The 11994-nt window shown below is 37.4% G+C and overlaps 1 protein-coding gene across 1 annotated transcript in view; it reads right to left on the bottom strand.

Annotated features, from left to right (window-relative positions):
• Positions 1-11994, bottom strand: part of RAD51 (RAD51 recombinase) — a 38479-nt gene that overhangs the window by 2620 nt on the left and 23865 nt on the right. The window contains exons 3-5 of the mRNA XM_007940443.2: positions 11567-11684; positions 9113-9204; positions 5148-5242 (exon numbers count right to left, since the gene is read on the bottom strand). Of these exons, the coding sequence (XP_007938634.1) occupies positions 5148-5242; positions 9113-9204; positions 11567-11684 (305 nt within the window). The remainder of the gene's footprint in view (positions 1-5147; positions 5243-9112; positions 9205-11566; positions 11685-11994) is intronic.

Genomic DNA, 11994 nt, shown 5'->3' on the forward strand with positions numbered 1-11994 from the left:
GATTGCCAAAAACTACTTTTGGAGGGAGAGTACATACACATCTTTAGAAAACCAAGATCAGGTTGCAAGAGAATTCTTTCTTCACAGGGATTTTATAAGCAGAGGGAAACAGTCATAATTAGCACCAACCTAATTTTATATCTAAATAATGTACATACACATTCAATGGCTTGGGCTCCTCAAGTTGTAAAATGAGAAAGGGGATTTTGATGTGATTTTAAAAATGGAAAGAAAATTCTCCTCAGCTTAGCCTTCTACAAACTGCCCTACCCAGGTAGGTTCCATCTTGAGTCTGTGGTGTCTCTACATGCAATTAAAATTCTAGTTAATCACGGGATTTCAGTTAAATGTGTCGTAGGGACCAAATTATCACCATTTGACCCTAGACAAATGAAAATAAGTAAAATAATTTTGAGAACTTATTTAAAAATTCTATTAAGGAATGCAGAAACAGAAATTCTTTAACTTTACTGAGGTACAATTTATACATAATAAAGCTCACCTGTTTTAGTTCTAAAATTCAATCATTTTTAGTAAATTTGCAAAGTTGGACAACCATTACCAAAGTCCAAATTTAGAACATTTCCATCACCCCAAAAAGATCTCTCATGTCCTTCTGCAATCGCTTCCCATTCCTACCCCCTACCCCAGGCAGCCACTCACCTCATATCTCTATAAACTTTCCTCTTTTGGTAATTTCATATAAATAGAATCACACAATACGTGGTCTTTTCTGCCTAGTTTTTAAGGTTCATCCATGTTTATAACATGTATTAGTACTTTGTTCCTTTTTGCTGCTGAGTACTATTCCTATTCTATATGAATAAAACACATTTTATCTATTCACCAGATAATACACATTTGGTTGTTTCCCGTTTTTGATTATTACAATAACCACTATAAACATCCATGGAACAAGCCTTTTTGTGGATATTTTCATTTCTCTTGAGTGGAGTGAAACTGCTGGTGTCATATGGTAAATGCTTTAACACTTTCATAACCCATGGGACACAGAGTACCCACATACATTTTCTTCCTTTGGGGTTTTTTGGCAGCTGTTTTCCCACTGACAGTGCATGCAGCTATTCAGAGGGGACCTGTGTAACTACCTGAAATGGAAGAAATGAGTGTATGTTGCAAATTACTATTTTTATAGTGTATTACATAAGGTCCTGGAAGTATGATCTTGCAAAACTTTTGTTTCTTTTTGCTTTTTTACTGGGGATAAACTTTGTAAGTATATTTTCAGGTTTCTCTGTGTTATGTGGAAGTTACCTCACATGATGATTCCATGTTCATGCAGATACCATATTTTCAGGTACCTTAAGTTGTATGTAAGAAACTCTGATGGTGTAGTGCCTAAGGCATTTCACTGCTAACCAGGAGGTTGGTGGTTCAAACCCACCAGCCACTCCGTGGAAGGAAGACTGGGCAATCTACTTCCATACAGATTTACCGCCTGGGAAATCCAAAGAGGGTCACTAAGTGGGAATCAACTAGACGGCGGTGAGTTTGTCTTTTTTTTTTGAAGCTGTATGTACCTGTCAAGGGATCTAGAAGGTGGTATGGAGTCCAGAGGGACATATGTGCCCCCTCGAGTCCAGAGGATTGTATGTCCTGCATAATTTTACCTCAGAGTAACAGGTGTCCCACATAATGCTACTGAGTCAAGGAGGTAGCTGCGTCTGATATAAATCTACCCCCCAGAGTCCTGAGGGAATCTGTGTCCCACATTATATGTATCAAAATCCCTATTTCATAATAAAATTTCAAAAATGCTCCTTGATTCAAATGCTTGTTGATTCATCATGTCTTCCATTAATGAAAATACATGTTATCAACAAAAAATTCAAAATGGGAATTGGGTCATGAAAAGGTTAACTTTTAAAGAAACTGCCACACTGTTTTCCAAAGGATCTGCACTATTTTACATTCTCATTAGCAATGTATGAGGGTTCTAAGCTTCTCCTATCATCAGGACATCTGTTATTGTTTCTCTTTTTTATTTTAACTCTTCTAATGGGTGTGAAGGGGGAGCTCTGGTAGCATAGTGGCTAAGACACTTGCCTGCTAACCAGACGGCTGGCGGTTCAAACCCACCAGCCACTCCTCGGAAGGAAGGTTGGGCAATCCTACTTCCGTAGTGATACTGCCTCGGAAACCCAAGGAGGGGTCGCTATGAGTCAGGCCGACTTGACGGCACATAACAACAACAACATAACAATGGGTGTGAAGTAGTATCTCATTGTGGTTCTGATCTGCGTCTCCCAGATGACTAATGTTGAGCACTTTTTCACTCTTACTGGCCATTTGTATGTTTTCCTTGGAGAAAAGTCTATTCAGATCCTTCACTCATGTTTTTATTGGGTTGCCTTTTTATTGCTGAGTTCTAAGAGTTCTTTATATATTCTGGATGCTCCATCCTTACCAGATACATGATTTGCAAAATTTCCACCCATTTTATGGATTATGTTCTCTTTCTTCTTAACTTTTTAAGCACAACTTTTAATTTTGATGAAATGAAATGAAACTCTATTATCAATTTTTCTTTCACTGACTATGGTTTTGACGTTGTATCTAAGAAATCTTTGCCTATCTTGAAGTCACGAAGATTTACACCTGTTTTCTTCATAAAATTTTAGCTCTTATTTATGTAGGACTATTTTTGGGAGCTCTGGTAGCGTAGTGCCTAAGGCATCTGACTGCTAACCAGAAGGCTGTCGTTCAAACCCAACAGCCACTCCTTGGAAGGAAGGTTGGGCAATCTACTTTCGTAGTGATACCACCTCGGAAACCCAAGGAGGGGTTGCTATGAATCAGATCCAACTCGATGGCAATGAGTTTGGGTTTTTTTTTTTTTTTGGTTCATCATCTATTTTGGGTTAATTTTTGTGTATAGTGTGACAGAAGAATCTAAATCCATCTTTTTTGCTTGTGAGACCTACATTAGCACCTAAATAAAAGGTTATTCTTTCCCCTCTTCAGTTGCCTTGACACCTTTGTTAAAAATCAAGTGACCATAAATGAACTCTCAATTCTGTTCCATTGATCTATGTTTCTCTTACACTAGCACCACACTATTTTGATTACTGCAGGTTTATACCAAGTTTTAAAATCAAGAAGTATGAGAACTCCAACTTTCTTCTTTTTTTCAAGAATGTCTGACTATTTCAGGTTCTTTGCATTTCAATATAAATTTAAAAATTAGCTTGTCAATTTCTGCAGAAAAACTTTGCTGAAATTTTGATAGGTATTGTGTTGAATCTATAGATCTGATTGGAGAGAACTGCCATTCTAATAAAACAGCCTTCCAATTCATGAATGAGTAATATTTCTCTATTTAGGTTCTTATTTAATTTTTCTCAGTGATGTTTTAGTTTTCAGTGTACAAGTTTTGCACTTCTTTAATTAAATTTATTCTTTTGTATTTTAAGTCTTTCTGATGCTATTGTGAATGCAACTGTTTTTATTTTCATTGCTAGTATATAGAAATATAATTGATCTTTTTTGCATATTGATGTTATAAAAGGTTATTCTACAATTTAAATCTTGACCTTATTTATTAGTTCTAGTTGTTGTTGTTTAGTTGCTGCCGAGTTGGCTCTGACTCACCGTGACCCTATGTACCACAGAATGAAACACTAATTCTAGTAGTTTTTTTCAATGGATTCCTTAGGATTTTCCACACAGAGGATTCATGTCATCTGTGAATAAAGACAGTTTCACAATTTTTCCTTTCTAGTCTGCATGCCTTTTATGTCATTTTATTACAATACTGTACTGGCTAGGACCTTCAACACGATGTTAAATATAAGTGGTGAGAGGGGACATTCTTGCCTTTTTTTGATCTCAGGGAGAAAGCATTTAGACTTTAACCATTAAATATGTTAACTTTGGGTTTTTTATAGATGTCCTTTATCAGCTTAAGTAAGGTTCCTTATATTACTAGTTTGTTGAATTTTTATCATGAATAGTTTTATATCTTATCAAACACTTTTTCTGCATCTATAGGTGTGCCTTTTATTCTATTAATATGGTATATTACATCAATTGATTTTTGAATGTTAAACCAATCTTGCATTCCTCTGAAAAATCCCACTTGGTCATGCTGTGTAATCCTTTTTCCAAATATCTGTAAGTTTCTCAGATTTCTGTGTGGATCTTTAATATATAATTCCATTGTGGTCAGAGAACATGCTCTGTATGATAGTGATCCTTTTAAATTTATTAGTAATTAGTCTGTGGCACAGCATATGATCTATTCTGGAGAATGTTCAATGTGTAGTTGAGAAGAATGTATATTATGCTGTTGTTTGGTGGAGTCTTCTATGCCAATTAAGTTGGTTGATACTAATACAGTCGAGTCTCCAATATTCTTGCTGATATTCTGCCTGGTTGTTCTATTAATAAGAGTGAGATCTGAAATCTCCAACTACTGTTGCTGAATTGTCTGTTGCTCTTTACAATTATGTCAGTTTTTGTTTCATGTATTTTGGGGCTCTGTTGTTAGATGTATATATGTTTACAATTGTTATATCTTTATAATGAATTGTCTTTAGCAAATTTTTTTTGTCTTAAGGTATATTTTGTCTGATATTAGTTTAGTCACTCCAGCTCTCTTATGATTATTCTTTGTATAGGATATCTTTTTCTGTCCCTTTACTTTCAATCAATGAGCTCTGGTGGCATAGTGGGTAAGTCATTTGGCTTCTAACTAGAAGGTTGGTGGTTCAAACCCACCAGTTGCTCCACACGAAAATGATGAGGCAATCTATTTCTCTCAAGTTTCACAGCCTTCAAAACCCAACGGGGTCACTATGAATCGGAATCGACTCGATGGCAGTGGGTTTGGTTTTGTGGCCTTTCATTTTCAATCTGTTTGTGTCTTTTAATCTACTACTTCTCTGGAAGACAACATATAGTTGAATCTTGCTTTTTATCCAGTATAACAGCAACTCCTAAATTCTTGACTAATTCGAAGAATGCTTTTCTCCACTAAGGAAGGTTATTCTTTTGAGCACACATACAACTCTGGGAAGAACAGTTGTGGAGCAGTAAGGATGAGATACTCTTCAGCCAAACAAACCCTGGCAAGCACAACAGGGACAGGTGAAGCCATACTCCTCCCACCTAATATAGTAACTTACCTCTCAGCCACTGCTAGGAGCCGTTCTGGCCTAAAGGTACCCTCAGTGTCAATGTACATGGCTTTTCCTTCACCACCACCTCGGTCAATAGGAAGCTAGAGAGAGTAACAACAACATACTCAAAACAAAACAAAACAGCAGAAATGAAACTATATTTTGGATATAACCAACCAGGTTCCATATGGCAGGAATATGTAGAGAAAAACAATGAAAGGGAAAAACTTTGAAGCTCATTGTGTTCCCTAGCAAATAAGACTAGAGTCTTCTCAGAGTTGAAGTGCCTGGAAATACAATCTAAAGCAAGTAATAAAATTCTGTGACTGTATATCAACATAAGATTGATTGAGCAATTCCCTCAAGAGTAAAAACATTTGAGAAATCATTTACTTTAGCTTTAATCAATAAGGGAAACTGATCCAATATTCACATCCATACCAAACTTATACTTCAATTTACTGAGCAGAGTTTACTTCTGAGGGTCATTAAAGGGGCTTGGCAATACACAAGGGGCATCTCTAGCAGGTTCAAAGTGTGAGTAAGAAAGATAAAAGGTGTTTGCTCTGGTAGTACATACAGATTTTAAAAGAGAACAAAGAAAGAAAAAGGAAAAATAAGTAGCAGTAAGAATAGAAAAAAGAAAAGGGAAGGAATATGGAGTGCTATAAAAACTTACTGCCATCCAATTGGTTCCAACTCAAAGCAACCCTCATTGGGTTTCTGAGGTGGTAAACCTTTACAGAAGTAGATTACCCCACCTTCCTTCTGCAGAGTAGCTGGTAGGTTTGAACCGCTGCCCTTCCAGTTAGCAGCCAAATGCCTCATCCACTATGCCACCAGAGCTCCTTATAAAAACTCTCTAGAGCCACTCAGGGAAATCTGTTTTAGGCTACCAAGTCCATGCCACACACCTATGAGTTCTACAGATTTTAACTGAATGATGCTAAAGTGTAGTTTCTATCCTAGAAATCAACTTTGTAGCCGTAATTCAACTTTATATTGTGAGGAAATTTCATTAAACATTTCACATTAAGGGCCTCATTGCACCATATTTCCTTTGAGTATTTTTCCCCTACTCCAAAATTATATGAGTACTCTATGCTTAGGAGCTCTGGTAGCATAGTGGCTAAAGCACTTGACTGCTAACCAGAAGGCTGGCGGTTCAAACCCACCAGCCACTCCTCGGAAGGAAGGTTGGGCAATCCTACTTCCGTAGTGATACTGCCTCAGAAACCCAAGGAGGGGTTGCTATGAGTCGGGGCCGACTCGACGGCACATAACAACAACAACAACAACAACTCTATGCTTGTATTAAACACTCTGGCACACATGTATATCAATGTTTATCGCAGCATTATTCACAATAGCCACAAGGTGGAAGCAACCCAAGTGCCAATTAATAGATAAATGGATAAATAAAATGTGGCATAAACATACAATGGAGTGTTATTCTGCTATAAATAAAAATGAAGTTCTGATACCTGCCACATGGATAAACCTTGAAAACATTATGCTAAATGAGATAAGGCAGACACAAAAGGACAAACATTGTCTGAGTCCAGTGGTTACCAGAGGCTGGGGGAGAGGGGAATGGAGTATTCAAAAAGGGAAAAATAAACATGCTCAGAAATCCAAATAAAATTCTTGACCTCCCAGTGCCACTGCAGTCATGTTGTGTACTGGGCTGGGCTGCCTCCAAGTTAGCTGTTTTGAAATAGCTGTTTTGTATCGTAATTTAAACCTTCCTCCTATTTTGTACTGTTGTTGTTGTTAGGTGCCGTCGAATCGGATCCAACTCATAGCAACACCTCCTTGGGTTTCCGAGGTGGTATCACTACAGAAGTAGATTGCCCAACCTTCCTTCTGAGGTGGCTGGTGGGTTTGAACCGCCAGCCTTCTGGTTAGCAGTCAAGTGCCTTAGGCACTATGCTAGTTGTTTTTAATTTTCACCAACTTAATCATGCCATAGTATTAAGTCTTTATACAATTATCCTTGAGCATATGTAAAACTCTGTAACATAAATTTGCTGGTCAAAGGGCATGTGCATTTAAAATTGGATCTGTGTTAAACTGTTTTCTCAGAATTTTTAAATTAGTACTATGAACAAGCATAAGGCATTAATTTTTAATAACCTAACTAGCTCTCAACTTCGCATAGCTTCACTATTAGACCCAACACACTGTCAGGTTTCATTTCATTAAGCTGAGAAAATCTGAACAGTAAAAGCAGATGTTTAATAATCTAACATCCTTTCTATACCTCTAGTTCTAGTTCTGAGGCTGGTAAAATGTAACTATTACCATTATTAATGAATTAGCATTCTTTTTCTTTGAAAAAAATAACAAAGTTCTGAATTGTTCAGCCACGTAGACTGTTCAGTTATTCTTAGAGAGAATATGTTTATTTAAGAATTTTGCTTCAGTTTATTGTTGGCAGGCATTATCTGACATCTTAATAAACATTCCCAGGCTAGGATTCTGTTTGTACAACTTCATAGCGTCAGCATGTTATGCTGAGTTACTAAGGCAACGATGGATATTGTGTACTATACGCTAAATATTTATCCCACATCAATCTCTGTCAAAACAACATGAGGAAAACATTTCTGTTTAAAAACATCATATCAAATGGCCCAGTCAGGGTGGCATTTTAAACAGCCTTATTTCCCTTTAGCCATTAATTTTCTAATGTAGCTCAGGTAATAGCTATAGCTCCCACAGCTTAGTACCACTCATCTTTTCAACACCTCCACCCCTATCATCCTAAACGTTCTCCTACCTCCCACCTTCAACTCTTTCCTTCTATAGAAAGCCAATAATGGCTTAGGTCTACTTGTTTATTCATATCCTAACTTGGAGATAACACACAGTGACATTTTGGTCATGCACTATAGGATATTTTGAAGTCAAGACATCCATTCAGGTATTTATTGAGTGCTTACTGTGTACCAAGCTCTGAGTCAGGCAGTAGAAATACAACAGGGCCAGTTATAGGCTCTACCCTATATGAAAGATTTTAAGCCTTTGACATCTGCTTTGACTCTTGGATAAACTAAATGTTGTATCATCTTGGACAATTTCTTAACCCATGGTGTCTCAAATTCCCAGTTTGCCCACGAATGGGAATACAGTAATAGAAGAGGAAGCTGAAGGGGTCCAGGGAAAGTTTTCTCCTATTGGAGAAGATACTAAGCATGTCTGTATACTGAGAAGGCTCTAAGAGAAATAGAGTGAAAAATGGAAGAACAGTTGTTGAAAAGGTTGCAGGAGATAATAACCAGACTACAAGTAGTAAGACTGGCCTTTGAGAAGAAACAGGACACTTTCTCCATTATAACCTGAGATAAAGAGATGGTGCAAATTTAGGTGGATTTAAAGATTTGATGCACTTAAGTCACTGGCTGAGAATGAGGTCCCAGGAAGAACATGGAAGCTTTGAGGAGAGAGGGCAAAGTATCAAAGAGTTGTCTTATTAAATAGGAAAGTACACCTAAATGGAGGAGCTCAGTGTATTTGCCAGGTAGTATTGAAGGCTGATCTAAAGTTTGTCATCTTGAATTTAAAGTGAATTTATGACAAGACTTTTCTACACTATAATAAGTTATTTGGGCACAGGCTAAGAAGACAGATGGTGTTTATGTAAGGTGGGTATATCTTCAGGAGATGTAAACTGTAAACATTTGTAAGAGAATGATTTTAATGATAAATCATAAAAATCTAGGCTAGATAAGAGGAGCCAGGAGAGGGTTAGTGAATGTTAAGAAGATATTTGAAATCAATGGTCTAAAATTTCTGAGATATGGAAGAATTTTGCAGTAGTGGTCCATCTTCTAACTAGCTATAGAATTCCTGAGGACAGAGAAAGTACCTTTTGTGTTCATCCCCACAGGTATTTGTAGAATAACTTAAATAATATGAATCAACTAATTCTTATGCTGACTTAATTAGCTAGAATCTCAAAAGCTCACCTGACATGTTACAGCCAGGGTATGACAGATCTGGGTCTTCCCAGTTCGGAATTCTCCAAACATCTCTGTGATGGATCCAGTCTCAATTCCACCTAAAAAAGCAGTAAGAAACACCTTGTAGTATATGTTTGTAAGATTATCATAGAAATTTCCTTGGAACTCATTAAAAAGATGTGTACATAATTGGGAAGTACAATTTTCAATAAGCAGTAATTGAAAAGATTATTTTATTTCAAAATAATTACAGATTTATAGGAAATCTCAAAGAAATGTATAAGCAGATCCCATGTACTCTTCCCTCAACCGCCCCCAATGTTAATATCTTGCATAAAACCAAAATCAAACCCATTGTCATTGAGTTGATTCTGACTCATAGAGACCCCCTTGGGTTTATGAAGCAGTAACTCTTTATGGAAGTAGATTGCCCAGTTCCCGCAGAGTGGCTGGTGGGTTTGAACCACCAACCTTCTGGTTAGAAGTCAGATGCCTTAGACATTGTACTACCAGAGCTCCCTAATATCTTGCTAGTATAGTATCAATATCAGAAAATTGACATTAGTTTAATCCATGGAACTTTCTCAGAATTCTGAAGTTATATATGCACTAATTTGTATGTATGTAGTCCCATGCAATTTTACCACATATGCAGCTTCATGTAAGGAGTCCAGGTAGCACAGTAGGTAAGTGTTCAATGGATAATGGAAAGGCTAGCAACGTGTACACACATTTATGTGTAACATTTCATTTGATTCCAATATCCTATATGTTGTTGTTATTTGCCGTCGAGTCGGCCCCGACTCATAGCGACCCCTCCTTGGGTTTCCGAGGCAGTATCACTACGGAAGTAGGATTGCCCAACCTTCCTTCTGAGGAGTGGCTGGTGGGTTTGAACCGCCAGCCTTCTGGTTAGCAGTCAAGTGCCTTAGGCACTATGCTACCAGAGCTCCTATATAGTAGGTATCAATTTAATCTTCATTTTGAAAATAAGAAACCAAACTAAACCTACTGCCATAGTTGATCCCAACTCATAGTGATCCTTTAGGATAGAGTAGAACTGCTACAATGGGGCTTCCAAGGCTGTAAATTATAAAAAAGGAGACTGCCACATCTTTCTTCTGTGGAGCAGGTGGTGAGTAAGAACTGTTAAACTTTTGGTTAGCAGCCAAGCGTTTTAACCACTGGGCCACCAGAACTCATGAAAATAACCTTTGGGCATAAAGATATTAAGTAATTTACTCCATATAATATAGCCAATTAAATGCTAGGGACAGAGGCCAATACTCAAATTTTAGTCTGATTCCTGAACTTATGCTATTACTTCACTGCTGTTGAATTCTCACTCATAGCAGCCATAGAAGCAGAATCAAACTGTCCATAGGTTTCCAAGATTATATCTTTACCGAAGCAGACTGCCACATCCTTCTCCCATGGGGGAGCTGGTAGGTTCGAACCACAGACCTTTCAGTTAGCAGCCTAGTGCTTTAACTACTGCACCACACCAGGGCTCCTTAGAACCTATGCCATTATGCACCCTAAACAAAGAAAGCCTGAATGGTTAGATATATGGAGAAGCAGCAAGAGTCAAACCTAACTTTAACATGATTTAAAACAGTAATATTTCTAAAAAGTTCAAAAACTTTACAGCTTTCCTCAAGTCTTGAAGATTAGCATAGCCTATAAAGAACAGGAGTTCTGTTGGTGCAGTGGTTAAGTATTTGGATGCTTAGTTAGTTGGTGGTTTTAACCCCCCAGCCTCTCTGTGGGAGAAAGATGAGCTAGTTTGCTTCTATAAAGATGTATAGCCTTGGAAACTCAGTGGGGCAGTTCTACTCTGTCCCAAAGGGTTGATTTGAATTGGAATTGATTTCATAGCATTGGGATTGTTTTTCTGGGTTTTATAATGAATAGTATTTAGACCTGGAGTATTTTAACCAGTCACCAGATTTTCAACCTTGAGGTACAGTCCAAACCAAAAAAACTATAAACTCACTGCTGTTGAGTCAGTTCTGACTTATAATGACTCCTCCTTGGGTTTCTGAGGTGGTATCTCTACAGAAATAGATTACCCAGTCTTCCTTCTAAGGAGTGGTTGGTGTGTTAGAACCACCAGCCAGCCTTCTGGTTAATAGTCAAATACCTTAGGCACTGTGCCACCAGAGCTCCTTGAGGTAGAGTGGGTTATAATTATGATTTCCTTAGGCAGAGGGAGCTGACTCCCCAAATGCATATTAAGTAGGGATTAAATTAATTTAATTTATAGATAACTTTTTACATTTTTAAAAATAAGTTACGTCCCATCTATTAGCAGTTTTACTTATTCAATGTGGACACTTTCTGTATCTCTTAATTATATCTAATATATATATCCTACCCAAATGCTTTAGTTTTTTTTATTCTATGATCTGGATCCTTTCCTAACTGGAAGTCACAACATAGGATAAGGAATTACTACACCTTGAAGTAGTTTGTCAAGCTCTTTGGAGCCAGTAGTAATCTGTATGATCTCTGACCGCCTTTGGTGGAATTCAGTTGCAGTAGTGAAACCCATTGGCACTAATTTAGCTGCTTCAGCCTGGGAAAAGTAAGAAATGTTAAATCAGTAACAAATAATATGCTTAATTAAATCAAGAACTAGGAATATAATGTGAAGAGACAACATCTAACAAAATTTCCAAAATAATTTGTCTTTAAAAAGTCACCAAAATACTTGTAGTTCTAGTTCAGGACTGTTTTAACCACTCTGGCAATTAAATAATCAACTAGGGGAGGCAGCAAGATGGCGGAATAGGCAGAAGGATTGCACAGACCCTCTTCAACAAAGAAAAGGGAAACCAATTAACACAGACACAGAAGATAATCTTGGACCCCTGAGCCTTGAAGGA

The sequence above is a fragment of the Orycteropus afer genome, unplaced genomic scaffold (assembly GCF_000298275.1).
Source record: "Orycteropus afer afer isolate SDZICR_OR568_19922 unplaced genomic scaffold, OryAfe1.0 scaffold00068, whole genome shotgun sequence".
Classification (NCBI taxonomy): domain Eukaryota; kingdom Metazoa; phylum Chordata; class Mammalia; order Tubulidentata; family Orycteropodidae; genus Orycteropus; species Orycteropus afer.